The sequence below is a fragment of the Taudactylus pleione genome, unplaced genomic scaffold, assembly GCF_031769625.1.
Source record: "Taudactylus pleione unplaced genomic scaffold, aTauple2 ptg000038l, whole genome shotgun sequence".
Lineage (NCBI taxonomy): Eukaryota > Metazoa > Chordata > Amphibia > Anura > Myobatrachidae > Taudactylus > Taudactylus pleione.
Genome location: NW_028284440.1, coordinates 9557413 through 9573978, shown reverse-complemented (window position 1 = coordinate 9573978; position 16566 = coordinate 9557413). Strand labels below are relative to the sequence as shown.

Genomic DNA, 16566 nt, shown 5'->3' with positions numbered 1-16566 from the left:
GTCGAATTTTGGATATGTTTTTTAGATGTATGTAACATGATTTTGAGATAGAATGAATGTGGGAAACAAAGGACAGTTCGGAGTCAAGTATGACACCTAGGCAGCGAGCTTGTGGGGCAGGGTGGATTGTCGAGTTATCAACAGAGATTGAGAGATCAGGTTGGTAATTGTTATTGGCTGGTGGAAATATAATTAATTCTGTTTTAGAAATATTAAGTTTCAGGTGGCGAAATTACATCCAAGATGAAATGGCAGAAAGTGACACGGACCAATACAGATGGTGACACGGACCAATACAGATGGTGATAAATCCGGGGAGGATAGGTAGATTTGAGTATAATCCGCATACAGATGGTACTGAAATCCAAAAGAGCGGATTAGTTTGCCAAGAGAGGTGGTATAGATTGGGAATAGCAGAGGACCTAAGACAGAGCCTTGCTGTACTTCAACTGATAGAGGTAGCGAAGAGGCAGAATCAGAAAAACGAACAGTAAAAGAGCGATCAGATAGGTAGGAAGAGAACCAAGAAAGGCCTTTGTCCTTAAGACCTAGGGATTGTAGTGTTTGTTTGAGAAGAGAGTGGTCAACAGTGTCAAAAGCAGCAGAGAGATCTAGAAGAATTAGGAGTGATGTTCTCTGCAATCTAAAGTGGTTACTATGATGTTCTCTGTATTATTTACAGTATTATTATTTTAATTTGGCTCTGGACCTGTGCAGTTTTTTTTGTTTTACTTATGCTCCTCTGGTAGCTAGCTAGACCCCTGGCTGGCCACACCCCTACAGCTTTGCGCCTGTCAAAGCTGGGAAATTGGCTGAGACAATATCAATTTAAAATTGAATCGCGGCGATGCCATCTTGCGACTGGTCGCAAGACGCCATCTTGGAAATGAAATCGCAAGACGCCATTTTGTGAATGGCCGCCCAAGCGCCATTTTAGATAAACTCACATTTAAGTACATATGGCGAGATTACTATTAGCACCATGCGATTGCATCTTTCATCATTTCTCATATACACAGTAATACGCACAATTGCGCTGTTAACTAGTCGCATATTAGCGAATGCATAAGATCCTATATGAATACACAGTTTAGTAGCTAAATGCGCATGCATCTGCACCAAGTTAACTAGCGTCTTCATATCAAACCCCGCATACTCACACATTACATATTCACATACATGGTTTCATAAGCTTTAAGGTATAAGATTTAAGTTTGTTCATTTAGTATAAATGCTATGAAATAAAGATTGTTTGGTAACTAAGGTTTTATACATGATAAGTAAGCCATGTTTGGTTTTGTACTGATGCGTACTCTTTCCACAGTATTCCGGTGTTATCGGTGGGGAGATCGCATCATGCATTCTCAACTTATGGACCGCAGGTGACTTCAAGCAACAAAATGTATATGATATGAATAACTGTTAGGATGTTGCATGTGGCGGGAATCTAGGGACCCTCAGTTGTTGGAGGTTGGGTTGTGTCTATTTGAATCAGCCAGTTAAATGCTCTGTAACAGATGTATCCCCTTTGGGAACCAATAGCATCAACAACAAACTTCCCTATTGTGTTATCTATTCCTGGGGGGATAAATATGTGTGCTCCAACACTGGGTTTTTAGTCTTCGTGCTGAATGCTGATAGACGAGGGGTTTCTTGCTGATGCCTAACATCTGGTCCGGAAGCGCTGCGTATGTATACTGTACTTGGGTCTGTATAATTCCTTTGCGCCGAATTGTGTCTGGATCAATAGCGTGTAACTGACTGTACTTTTACTTGAATAATACTTTGGAACCACAGATTCCAGGTCTTAAGTCTTTATTTACTGTATGACTGCGTATGCAAATTAGCATCATCCTTAGAAGGTATAGGCAGGATATTAGAAGGTATAGGCAGGATATTAGAAGGTATAGGAAGGTGTGTATAGAGGTTCTGATCCAGTATCATTAGTTGGGGGCTCGTAGTGAAGTCACTTACCTGCTCACACGATACATACGGCTATCGATATTTCAGCAAAGGGTGGAGTGGCCACATGCAGGGTTTACCTGCAACTGCTTTGTGCTGATAGATCGCTATCCATATCCGTGTGAGCCAAGGAAGCTGACTAGAATCCAGGGACAAGAGAGGAAAAAGTTTGTTTTCCTTTGTTGATAGAACCTAACGTTTAGAGGGGTGCCGCAGTATTGAGTACGCGGCTGAGTCACAGGTTTGCGCACAGCAAAGACGCACTTTTGCATACGCAGCTAAAAAGTTGTCATACGTTGTGTGGTAGTCGCATTATTGTGTATGCGGCTGGTCGCACAATAGCGTATACATACTTCCGGTCGTGCTGCAACGTGTTTAAATAAAGACGTTGAGGTTTACATTTTTCAATTGTTATCAATATCTGGGTTAACGTGTATTTTTCTGCGCAGGAAAAAGTGTGTAACAGTGAGTATGTGTTGGTAGGGGTAACTTGTTCCCTACAGTTAAGGGTATCGTATGATCCTTAAGGGCTAGGTGCAAGGGTTAGTCTAGCCGCTTGGTAAGTAGCTTTACAGTTCTAGACACAGTAGCAGGTGTACATGTTGTCTTTGTTATAGAGAGGTGCGTGGAAGTAGCCGACATACAAACTTCCATAGGTGTGGAAGTTGCCTTACTAAATCTTATCCGGGTGTGGAAGTTGCCTTTTTCAAATCTTATCCAGGCGTGTGGGTACCGCCGACTTAAATCGTCCACAGGTAAGTGAAAGTATCTTGAGTGTCTTTCACCAGTTTAAATCTTTATTGAAAAGCGTATGATTTTGTCTCAGAATGGGAGCCGCGCAAACAGTAGAGATGTTAGACAATGATGTGCTGCTAATGGAGGCACCGATCGGATTGGCTCATTGTATTATGCATACTAAGTACGGTACTTATGCGATAAGGTATTGTGATGTATGGTTTAAAATGATGATGAAGAGTGTTAGACCGTTTCCCAGAATTGGTAGTTTTGATAAAAATGTATTAGATAATGTCCAGGATCACATCAGTCTGATGTGCTCCCGAGAAAAAAAGGTTAAATATTATGAATGTTTAAATTTGTGGCAGCATGAAAGGGATGCGTGGCTTAAAAATGTGCAAGCGACGCAAACTAGCGTTGCAAGCGCATTGCCAGAGAATACATCCATGACGCTAAATTGCAATATGGGCGAGCTGCAAAATGGCGCGCATGTGCAGCAAGGTCATGTTGTGGGGAGTATTGCCAGCAGTTCATGCTCACCTCCCCCACCTTATGTTGATGGAGGATGCAAGTACAGTTACCAAAAATACCTATAAAAATGTAACAAGCAATTTGTACCCTCTCTTAAGCAACCATAAGGAAAATGTTTATGATGTGGATGATGAGCCTATTGTAATGTCTGCCATTTCCCATGCTGTGCAAATGATAGATGCTGCATCACCACAATCATGAGTGGTGCCGCCATCTTCATCGGTAACAGCAGGGGAAGTGCTAACACCCTCTGCACCCATAGAGGAAGTTGTTAATACCATACATAGCAGCAGTAGATTAAACCCCCAGCCAGGTAATCAGGTCAAAGGTAGCAGCGCTGCCGGTCTGCATCCCATTCGGACAATAACCGTTCCGAATGGAAATGCAGATGCGAATGGTATAGTGCCCACGAGGGAAGTGGTAATGCATTGTTCTTGGACAAGAGCAGAACTAAATTCCATCATAAATGATTTCCCCGATCCCAAAAAGGAACTAGCCAAATGTCAAAGATTTTTGAGAAATTTGGGTAGTTCACATGAGCCCACTAATAAAGATTGGCGTGTGGTGTTAAGGGCCTGTCTACCACGCAATACCGACATGACAAAATTTATCACGGACTGTGTATTGGATGGTGACGTTCCCTTAACAGACCAAGTAAATCAAAGTAACGTTTCCCGCATTGTAACTCACTTGGGTATATATTTTCCGGTAGTAGTTAACTGGAATAAAATTTTCACCATTAAGCAAAAAGAGAGTGAAACTGCAGAAGATTATTGCGATCGGGCTCTGCAGGCTATCAACCAGTATACTGGGATAGAAGATATTTAAGATAGCACCACAGGGGAATGATAGTCACGGTACTAATGGATGGTCTGAAAGACGACTTAAAGACTCGGGTTCAGACCTCACAACCTGGCTGGAGGGGATTCACAATAGATACACTCATAGAATCTGCCATAGAACATGATAAAAATATCACAAAGAAGAGAGAGACCCAGAGCGAAAAACTAAAGGCTGTCAGTTTCCAAGCTCTGTAAGGAATGACAATAACATCTCAGCCAACAGACACACCTGCATTCACATCCATACCTACACCTGAGCAGTTACACGTCCTCACCAATCCCACACCACAGCAAACACATCCTTACCCCACCTATCATACACAACACAGGCCTCATACTACCCACAAACGTCATATCTCCCACAATACCCTCATCCTTCATATCCTTACCCCATCTCACCATATTTTCCTCTTGCTCAACTCCCACAACAATCCTTTCATCCCCCGTTCAAAAATTTGTTTTAACTGTCACCAAGTGGGACACATAAGTAAGAACTGCAAAGTAAAGAACACCACACATGAACATGGGTTTCCCATGGGTTCATAGGCAACCCCAGTATCTTCTCCCAGGCCTTATATGAGTGTTTACTATCTTTTCAACCTATCAATGGATCTGTTCTAATGTAAAATGTGGATGATTTATTGTTGTATTTTAGGTCATGTTTAAATGATATTAAACTGTTGTGCTTTATCTCCCACTCACAGGACACAAGGTTGCTAAGGATAAACGGCAGCTATGCCAGGCTAAGGTCGAATACTCAGAATACTATCCAACCCAGTGGCCCAGGCATTATTTAGAGCAGTCGCCATTAATAACAAGATTTAATTGCAGGAACCTGTATGCAGATACTAAGGACCTCATTCAGAGCCAGTCGCACAGAGCGTGCGGTCGGTCTGAATGAGGGGAGGACGTCTTGAATTTTCAAGACGTCCTCCTTAACACCCACAGCCTTACGACCGCCTAAGTTGATGGTCGCGATGGTCAAGACCATCGCGACCATCGGGGCTTACGACGAGACCCTAGGGTAGGGTCTCCCTTGTCGTAAGCCCCGGAGAGCTTTCGGCTCTGTCTGAGCCGGAAGCTCTCCACTGACATCACTAGTGATGTCAGTGGGGCCGCCCCCAAATGGTAGGCGTTCCCATGGGAATGCCCCCATTTGGGCTGCCACCCCACCGGCCCGCCTTCCAAAGCTGGGAAATTGGCTGAGACAATATCAATTTAAAATTGAATCGTGGCGACGCCATCTTGCGACTGGTCGCAAGATGCCATCTTGTAAATGAAATCGCAAGACATCATTTTGCGAATGGCCGCCCAAGTGCCATTTTAGATAAACTCACAATTAAGTACATATGGCGAGATTACTATTAGCACCATGCGATTGCATCTTTCATCATTTCTCATATAATCAGTAATACGCACAATTGCGCTGTTAACTAGTCGCATATTAGCGAATGCATAAGATCCTATATGAAAACACAGTTTAGTAGCTAAATGCGCACGCATCTGCACCAAGTTAACTAGCGTCTTCATATCAAACCCCGCATACTCACACATTACATATTCACATACATGGTTTCATAAGCTTTAAGGTATAATATTTAAGTTTGTTCATTTAGTATAAATGCTATGAAATAAAGATTGTTTGGTAACTAAGGTTTTATACATGATAAGTAAGCCATGTTTGGTTTTGTACTGATGCGTACTCTTTCCACAGTATTCCGGTGTTATCGGTGGGGAGATCGCATCATGCATTCTCAACTTATGGACCGCAGAGACTTCAAGCAACAAAATGTATATGATATGAATAACTGTTAGGATGTTGCATGTGGCGGGAATCTAGGGACCCTCAGTTGTTGGAGGTTGGGTTGTGTCTATTTGAATCAGCCTGTTAAATGCTCTGTAACAGATGTATCCCCCTTGGGAACCAATAGCATCAGCAACAAACTTCCCTATTGTGTTATCTATTCCTGGGGGGTATAAATATGTGTGCTCCAACACTGGGTTTTTAGTCTTCGTGCTGAATGCTGATTGACGAGGGGTTTCTTGCTGATGCCTAACATCTGGTCCAGAAGCGCTGCGTATGTATACTGTACTTGGGTCTGTATAATTCCTTTGCACCGAATTGTGTTTGGATCAATAGCGTGTAACTGACTGTACTTTTACTTGAATAATACTTGTGCTTTGGAACCACAGATTCCAGGTCTTAAGTCTTTATTTACTGTATGACTGCGTATGCAAATTAGCGTCATCCTTAGAAGGTATAGGCAGGATATTAGAAGGTATAGGCAGAATATTAGAAGGTATAGGAAGGTGTGTATAGAGGTTCTGATCCAGTATCGTTACGCCGCCTCCCTTCAGTGGGCCCCTACCATTGCATTCCCCGTATGGGCCCTTCATGTCCCAGTCCGACACTGCCAGCATGAAGCCTGGTAAGGGCACCTGTAGGCCATCCCTTATTGTAAATAGAATTTAAAACACATATACATTTTTTGCCTACAACGTTGTACTAGCCAGCTACTTCCTGGGTGACATGATGGGATGATGACTCTGTAATATTTTGGGACTGTCTTGTGAAGTGAGAAGACATTTCATTTTTCTGGACATATGTTAATGTCTGATGCCTGTATATGCTTTCACTCACCAGCTGCTGTACTTCCTCCTGGGTGGCATGATGGGATGATGACTGTGTGATGTATATCGGGATGGTCTTGTGAAGTGAGAAGACATTTAATTTATTTGGAACATTTGGTCATGTCTGATGCCTGTGTTGCTAGCCCTATGTATTGGTTGCACTCCCCAACTACTTTCTGCTGGGTGGCGTGACTGTTGAGGGTACATTTGTGTTCTGTAACAGTGCTTTAGAACAATCAGAACAAATGAAAAACATTATTTAAATAATGTGTTCACTGTGCATAAGCAGCCCTTTTTCCACATATTTTACTTTGGACAGCTTTAAGAAAGTGAGGTCTCTTTATAAGAAAACATTACTTTAAACTGCATTTAACACATATTCGGAAAATATGTTAATAAAATGCAAACTCAGTAGCCTGAGATTGATGCATCAGAATTCTGGGGACAGGATCTGTTGCATCTCTTCCTCATACAGTATGTGATATACAGTATGCCACTGTCAGTGGGGATCACCACCTTTTCCTGATGCTGCTTTTTTCTCCTTGACATTTTTTCTTCAACACTTTTTTGGATGTCAGAAAAGTATTTTCTGCACTGGGCCTCTGACCTTTTTAATGGACCCATTACATTTACTGATTGCACCACATTGGCCCATAATCGACTCTTGCATCTAACAGGAGTTTTGAATTATACTATGGCACTACAGATGGCACTAGTGCCACATTCTCATCATAGGAAAAGAGAATGCTACAGCCATCTTTAATATTTGGACTGACTATGCTGTCCTGCCAGCTGCACAACCTTCTGTGCCTCCTCTTTCTCTTACTGATCTCTTTCCTTGGGCTTTGTCACATTATAAATAATAGAGGCGCTGATTCAGAGCCGGACGCTCTGAAAGAGCGCTCGCTCTGAATCAGGGCGTTTTTTTTTTATGTGGAGCGGCCTCCTGGCCGCTAGCATAGCTGTAGGTGACCACCCACAGCTATTGCGAGGGGCCAGGATGATGGTCGCGAAGGTCAAGACCATCGCGACCATCGGGCATGCGACAAGACCCTTGTGGTAGGGACTCATGGCCGCAAGCCCCAGAGAGCTTCTGGCTCTAATAGAGCCGGAAACTCTCCCACTGACATCACTGGTGATATCAGTGGGGCCACTCCACAAACGGCAGGCGTTTGCATGGGAACGCCTCCGTTTGTGAAGCCGCCCCCACGCCACGCCTCCAAAACGGTGCAAGCTGTCGATCAAAATCGACAGCCGCACCCTTTTGGTGCGATACCCGGAGCGACGGAGCGCCCGTCGCTAGCCGAGTCTCGCGCATGCGCACGTCGGAGCCCTCTTCGGCGTGCGCATGCGCAGTGGCCTAACATCGATCCACTCGCGAGTGCATAGCGCTTGCGAGCGGGTCTGAATCAGGCCCTGAGTGTCCCTATTACCCAGTTATTTTGCGACCAGCCCAGCATGGGGGAACTTCATGTTGTTTGTCCTTCCACTATTGTCACAAAGCAGCCCAGGCTGTTTGGACCTCCTTGGATGGAGAAGGGGTCACACAGTTTGTATTTATTTGAATTCTTCTTATCAGGTTTATAATGATGAATGGTCTTTCTGGTATGATACCACATTATGCTATGCTTAAGGCAATTCATGATGATCTTCAATCATATGTTCCTGTGGGTGCATTTACATATTTGTTTTGAGTTAACTTATAATGTATAATGTATGCCTCAACTTGTTTTTGAGGCATACATTTTATGTCTGCATTTTAGATAGATAGATAGATAGATAGATAGATACAAAAGCTAGATAGATAGATAGATAGATAGATAGATAGATAGATAGATAGATAGATAGATAGATAGATAGATATGATTGGATACGATAGATAGATAGATAGATAGATAGATAGATAGAGAGATAGAATAGAATAATCTCCTGGAAGACAGGCCAATCGTAATTCTCTAGTATAGTATGAGGCCTCTGTGCCACTCACCTGTTAACATTAGGGGGTCTATTTACTAAGCATTGTTAGAAGACAGAGTGAAAAGTGATAAGAAAGTGATAAAGTGCCAGCCAATCAGCTCCCAACTGTTATCTCACAAGCTGTGTTTGAAAAATTACATTTGGGAGCTGATTGGCTGGTACCTTATCACTTTCTTATCACTTTTCACGCTGTCTCCTAACACTGACCCCTATATGTTATCTCTTTGTGATTTTCACTTGTCTATTCCTTTGCTAAAATATTTCCTGAAAAGTATTTTAAAGACAGACAGTCCAGGTGTCTGTCATCTGCAGCCACCAATGCTTGCACCCAGTCCAGGTATCTATCTTCTGCAGCCTCCAATGCTTGCACCCAGTCCAGGTGTCTGTCATCCGCAGCCTCCAATGCTTGCACCTAGTCCAGGTGTCTATATTGCGCAGCCTCCAATGCTTGCACCCAGTCCAGGTATCTATCTTCCGCAGCCTCCAATGCTTGCACCCAGTCCAGGTGTCTGTCATCCGCAGCCTCCAATGCTTGCACCCAGTCCAGGTGTCTGTCATCCGCAGCCTCCAATGCTTGCACCCAGTCCAGGTGTCTGTCATCCGCAGCCTCCAATGCTTGCACCAAGTTCAGGTGTCTGTCATCCCACAGCCTCCAATGCTTGCACCCAGTCCAGGTGTCTGTCATCCGCAGCCTCCAATGCTTGCACCCAGTTCAGGTGTCTGTCATCCCACAGCCTCCAATGCTTGCACCCAGTCCAGGTGTCTGTCATCCGCAGCCTCCAATACTTGCACCCAGTCCAGGTGTCTGTCATCCGCAGCCTCCAATGCTTGCACCCAGTCCAGGTGTCTGTCATCCCACAGCCTCCAATGCTTGCACCCAGTCCAGGTGTCTGTCATCCGCAGCCTCCAATGCTTGCACCCAGTCCAGGTATCTGTCATCCGCAGCCTCCAATGCTTGCACCCAGTCCAGGTGTCTGTCATCCGCAGCCTCCAATGCTTGCACCCAGTCCTGGTGTCTGTCATCCCACAGCCTCCAATGCTTGCACCCAGTCCAGGTGTCTGTCATCCCACAGCCTCCAATGCTTGCACCCAGTCCAGGTGTCTGTCATCCGCAGCCTCCAATGCTTGCACCCTTCACCTTGATAAGCAAACAAACTGCATATAGTGATTATTCATTATCATTTAATGCAGTGAAAGGAGATCAAAAAAGCTGTGGAATTCACAGATGTAATGTGATGAATACCAGTAACAATAACAAACATAGATCGCAGGTGACCAGAATGATAACATCTGCTTAAGTGTATCAACTATCATTTCCTCAGGAAATTCCCAGAGGCCATAAAAGTATACTACAATACATCAGTTCAGTGTAATTTTAGACCCAGATCATCCTATTGACTGAGATTCGGATTTATCTGTCAAACCTTTTTTGAGTAATTTAATATGTACCCCATGGTAATTATACCTTTTTATTTCCATATTAGGATGACTTTCCTAGTCTCTTTTGTTCAATAACACATATAGATAGTATTGATATATAGGGTCAGTGTATGGACCCTCTGTGCACCCCCTCAGACCTCCCACTTCTTACTTAGGAGGAGATTTAATAAAGCTAAATAGCTCCAACCAATCAGCTCCTAACTGTCATTTTTCAAATACAGCCTGTAAAGAGACAGTTAGGAGCTGATTGGTTTGTGCTATTTATCTCCAATTTTATCTCCCTCCAAGCTTTAGCAAATCTCCCCCTTAAAGTGAAATGAGGGTGGGGTTGCACTTTCTATTCTTTGGAGTTTGGCACTTAGCAGTGACAATATTCAGTAGTTAAGTGCAACACACCAATCCAATAACTAACATGGAGGAGCTTCACAGGAAAGAAGTTGCCACCTGTTGCCACTTCAGTTGCAGGCAGGCAGTGTGATGGAACTGAGATAAAAATTAAAACATTGTCACTCATTTAGTGTTTTAAGTAGGGATGTGCGCCGACCCCGTGTTTTGGTTTTGGATCTGGAATTGGTTTTGCCAAAACCACCCCTTGCGCGTTTTGATTTTCTTTTTGGATCTGTATTTTTTTTTCAGAAATTTATAAAAACAGCAAAATCACATAATTTTTTTTCTTTCTTTCTACAGTATTATTAACCTCAATAACATTAATTTCCACTCGTTTCCAGTCAATTTTGACCACCTCACAGCTCACAATATTGTTTTCATCCAGTTTAGGCCCAGTAGGTGGTCTTCCTGCATCCTTGTCAGCTCAAGTGGCACTTGATGCAGCGATGGCTTCTCCTTCAGTTTCTCCGGCAAGTGCATCTGTCGAGAAAAAACTAAACTTTCCCAAAAGACCCACTGGTGATGCAGATGAGTCAACACAAAACACAAAAACTTTTTGGATGGATGAGCTGCAGATGACGTAACAGAGAGGAGATTCCTAGATGGTTCTGGTTTCTACCTCTACTTACTCTGGCTTTACAAAGGGTACATATGACTTTACAATTGTTGTCCGGATTTGGGTAGAAATAATTCCACACATAAGTCAGGCGGGAAATAAAATAATTTTAAATATTAAAAAAGAATATATATATATATATTTAAAATATTTAATATATTTTATTCATTTACATTTTTATTTTCAACCTTACCCTTTCCTATATTCCCACTAGTATACGTTTGCTGCACACATCTTACCCACCCCGTTCTTCACATTAGACATTCACGTTAAAAACGCTCCTACATCTTTGTCCGTCCGCAGGTTCTGGACATCCTTTCTTTGCCTCCATACTTTCTATCATTTAAGCTTATTTAAATGGGAAGTAATTATGTGTCCGCCGCACGAGATGCCGGCTGTCGAAATCCCGGTGCTGAAATCTCGACCGTGGCCAGAATACCGTTGACAGAATTCCGACATCAGTTGAGATGTCGATGCCAGAATCCCGATAGCCGGCATCCCGACAGTAGGCATCCCGAACATAAGTATAGCGGGTCAGATAGCTGTTAGCTGCAGGGTTCGGGGGGTTAGGGTTAGGCTGTGGGAGGGGGAAGGTTAGGGTTAGGCTGTGGACAGGGTGGGTTAGGTTTAGGCTCCACCAGGGATGGGGTTAGGGTTAGGCACTAAGGAGGAATGTTTAGGTTTAGGCACTAATGGGGAGTGTGGGGGGAGGGAAGGTTAGGGTTAGGATACAGGAAGGGAGGGATAGGATTACATGGTGAAGGGGGGAGGGTTAGATTACTTACTCAGCCCCAGTCGGGATTCTGAGCATTGGGATGCCACTGTCTGTATTTTGACAGCCAGCATCCCGACTGTCGGTCTCCCATAACTAACCCATTTAAATATTGCTTATAAGTATTTAATAAATAGCTAACAAATTATTCTGCCAAATTTATGTCTCAGAGTCTTTATTTATATTATGGTTTACTTTAGAATGCTTTATAATTATATGATGCATGCACAGGTTACCACTCAGATACTTAAGGATTATAAGAATTCAGGTGGTAAAACAGAATGTCATGTGAGAGTACAAGACCCTTGTCTGTTCCTGGTGGGATCTCAGGAACAATGCAGAATAACTGCTAATGTGTAATTTTAATGACAGATCCCAAAGCTATTTTGGGCAGAGAGATTTTGTAATCAAGCACCAGTTTTTGCTTTGGAAAATGTGTTTCATTAGATAGATTGGATGTAGAATCTGCCACCAGGTCTGCAGTAGGATTATAAACAGTCTGATCTGGAGTCTGATCTCCTGAATATTGGATAAGTGTGTACCCAGCTTTAGAAGCTGACAGTAATGCTGGGTACACACTGGGTACACACTGCGCCACCCTCCTCAGTGCCGCATAGCGAATGGGTTTTTTTCTTCAAAGGGGGCATGGCCACGAGTTCCTCAATTAGGCCACACCCCCTACCCTCCCCAGGCCGGCCCAACTCGCTGCAGCATGCAGATGATGGTCGTTCAGTGTGTATGAATGACCATCATCTGCAGATATATCTGCAGATCACTCGATCTGCAGATAGATTGCTATAGTGTGTACCCACCTTTACACTTCATTACACCACTTTGGCTATCTTGCTATAATGGAGGGATGGCCAACCAAGAGATCCCAGATTCATATTCTGTAGTGATTCAGGATCGACAATATATGGGAATACTATTAATATTTTTAAAACCATGATATTAATGCAATGATATTACCACCCAGCCTAAGAAGAACACAACAAACGCTGGTTTGTCAACATTATGGACTTGATCTTAATCTTGAGACTTAATCAATGATCAATTTATAAGTAAATTAAATGGTCCATGCATTTCTGATGTGTATAATCTACAGGAATTGACTGAATTGTTTTGGAGTTTTGCACTATAAAAGTTAAAGTCAATAAAATAGCAATAGCTGCAATAAATACCTAAAGCATGTACAGGTATCTTTAATATAGGAATCAATCTATTCTCCAGCATAAATGTTATTTGCAATAGTAGATTAAGAAAGGACAATCTACACAAGGGATGTGAATTTGCACATTTAAAATATACATTATTTATGCACTATCCACAGTGCCATACCACATAACAAATTACTAAACCAAACATTCAGGTTTCAATTATCGCCAGGAGAGGCAGGATTCACAATAAATAGAGTATACGGAGTGGTTAGTTTATCTCCAAAAGATCACTAATTGGGCACATACACCAGATAAAGGTCTGCAGCAGACCAAAAGAGGGTTTCTGTATTACACTCAAAGAGATTATAATAACTAAAAAACCCATTTGCTATATGGGGAAACGCGTTAGCCAGTGGGTAATCAGTGAGATCCCAACAGTGATCACAACTTCCAAGTGACCTGAAAACCGAGCACCCCAGTACCCAGGGGCTGGCTGACAACTTTTAGCCTGGGGGCAAGTACAAGACAGCGGCCCTGATTTACCAATAATCACTCCACTCCGTAAACATTCGGTATTGCATACAACTATGAATCAGGCCCTCTGCTAATACTCTTATGCAGGCCTCCAGTAGTGCCCCCAGTAGTGATCCCCCCTATGCAGTGCCCCTTATATAGTGCCCCCAGTAGTAGTTCCCCCTATGCAGTGCCCCCAATAGTGGTACTACTTATGCAGTGCCATTTAAATAGTGTCCCCAGTTGTAGTCCTCCCCTATGCAGTGCCCCTAGTAGTAGTCCCCCCCTTGTAGTGCCCCTAGTAGTAGTCACCCCTTGTAGTGCTCCCAGTTGAGGTCCCCCCCATGCAGTGCCCCTAGTAATAGTCCCCTGATGCAGTGCCCCTAGTAGTTGTCCCCCCCTTGCAGTGTCCCTAGTAGTAGTCCCCCCCTTGTAGTGCCCCTAGTAGTAGCCCCCCTAGTAGTGCCCCCAGTAGCAGTCCCCCCCTTGTAGTGCCCCCAGTAGTAGTCCCACCCCTTGTAGTGCCCCCAGTAGTAGTCCCCCCTTGTAGCACCCCTAGTAGTAGCCCCCCTTGTAGTGCCCCTAGTAGTAGTCCCCCCTTGTAGTGCCTCTAGTAGTAGCCCCCCCCTTGTAGTGCCCCCAGTAGTGGTCCCCCCTTGTAGTGCCCCCAGTAGTGGTCCCCCCTTGTAGTTGCTCCAGTAGTGGTCCCCCCCTTCTAGTGCCCCCAGTAGTGCCCCCCCCAGTAGACACACACGTAATAAAAATAAACACTTACCTGAATCCCCGCTCCTGTTCCTGCCGCAGCCATCCGCTCCTCCGTCCATCCTCCTGGGCCAGCATGCTCTGCATTATGGGAGAGACGTCATGATGTCATTTGCTTCCAGCAACTCCCATAGTGGTGCATCAGACAGGGTCCATGTTGACAGCTGTGGGAGCGCTTTCAGCAGTGCCTTTGGCTGTTTCTCAGCAGGGGTCCATGTTGGCAGTTACAGGGGAGCTTAAAGTGCCCTCTGCAGCTGTCCCTCCTTCAGGCTTAATGGTGTCAACTGCAGGGGCTACTGTGGTTGTTTCACGGTCAGACAACATGATTTCAATGGTGGGGGGCGCCCTCTGCTGGAGTTTCAAATTTACTGTGTCACATCACTCTATGGCTACTTTTAATCTACCTATGCAGCCAGCTCCATTTGTCACTTCCAGGGCAGCCAGGGGATACCCCTACTTCCTCTGTCACCTCAACACTGCCTTATTTTGCAATATTGGCCAACCCCCTTTTAGGCATCAAATCTCCTCAATTTTTTCGTCGGCTCCACAGGTTCAACCCTCATGGTCCTCGCCAGTTAGGCATTCAGTGTCCCTTCCTCAGGGTAGTGCTACATGGCCGGGTTCATATCCGGTTTTTATCCCAACCACTTCAGTATTTGGGCAGTTCCCCAATTGGCGGCCTCCTTATTCCCCTTCGCCACAATTGTCTAGCATGTATATGTCCCTTTGGCAGGATGCCTATGGTCCCCACGGTCCTTGATTGCAGGCTTACCCGGCTTCAAATATGCCGCAATTTTCCCGTGCTGCGGGGCACATGCCAGGCAATTATACCCAATCAGTTTCCCAGTTGACTGCACCTCGGCATGGTCCGACAACTGTAGCTTCACCTCCTCCCCCGCCCCCTCCTACCTACGTGGAACCTCCACCCTTGCCTCCTTTAATGGTTTTTGGTTTTGTTTCCGAGGTTCAGCCTAGTAGTTTATCCGGAGAAGCGGTTCAGGTGACGATAGCGCAGAAGAGCAGACAGCCCAATGTTGAGCAGGCGGAGAGAACGGGGGAATTATCCGGCATGGTGGCAGGTGCTGCAGAGGAAGTGTCCGAGCTTCCAGGTCCATCTGGATCCGGTGAGCATGAGGTTATGCATGATTCATATGCCAGTTCTTCATCTGTTTCTAGCATTAGCAGTGAGTCATCAGGATCACCTACGTGCCCACGTAAACTGGCCAAATTGATAACGCATCAGATAGTTAGGAAGAGCGCAAAGCGTAAAAGTTCTAATTCTTCTACCGCTCAAGTGGAGCCTGCATTATACTCAGAAATGGTACATTGTGCTAACACAGCAGTAACCAGAGGTATGAGAAAGAGGATGCGGGAAAAGATTAAAAAGGGGAAGTATGTTGATGTTTGCAACCTTACGGATGATATGAGACAGGGTTTCAAGAAGGCAAAAAAGTTGGAGGGTGTTGGAGAGAACGCCTTTAAGAGTTACCATCAGTGGTTACGGGGTTTTTTAGTGTTCTCAGCTTGCTACTTAGAGACCAGGCCCAATGAGCATCCCAACGTGATCAAGTGCATTTTCTTGGTCCATGAGATGTTCATGAAATCTAAGGGATATGTTTGGCGGGACTATGATGAGAAATTCCGTAGAAAGCAGGATGGTAATTCTACCCTGCCCTTGGGTTTCAAGGATGTAAAAGTTTGGTTAGAGGTCACCCAGCAGAATAGGAGCATATATGAGGTACAGGGTAAGAAACTGGCAACAGGGGCTAAGGGAAGCTCAGGGTACGTGGCAAAGGGGATTTGCTTTGCTTTTAATGATGGAAAATGTACCAGGGGCTCCAATTTTCGTTTTCGACACTATTGTCGAATATGCGGGGCATCCCACCCAGCCAAGGACTGCAAGTCCTCAGCGGGAAGCGAACACACAGAATGGCTGCACACCGACGGTGATGCAAAATAAGGCATCTTCGCCAGTGGCGCTAGCAGAGTTGAGCAGGTGGTTATATAAGTACCCCCTTAGGGAGAAAGCCCAGTTTTTGTTAGATGGTTTTAGTTTAGATTTCCGTTTACCCATCAATAGCAAAGTGCAAGTTGTGTCTCGCAGGAACCTGCGTTCAGCCAGGGAGTGGCCCCAGGTGGTGAGACAGAAGGTGGATGCGGAAATTAGGTAAGGTCGCATGTGTGGCCCTTTCCCTAACCCATCTTTGGCTGGTTTGTGCATTTCTCCCCTTGGGGTGGTGC

At 44.5% G+C, this 16566-nt stretch overlaps 1 protein-coding gene across 1 annotated transcript; it reads left to right on the top strand.

Moving 5' to 3' along the window:
* The first annotated feature begins 15109 nt into the window (after nucleotides 1-15109).
* LOC148538675 (uncharacterized) lies at nucleotides 15110-16285 on the top strand. The gene has a single exon (XM_088452568.1). The coding sequence runs from the start codon at nucleotides 15110-15112 to the stop codon at nucleotides 16283-16285; it is 1176 nt and encodes a 391-aa protein (XP_088308694.1).
* The last annotated feature ends 281 nt before the right edge of the window (nucleotides 16286-16566 follow it).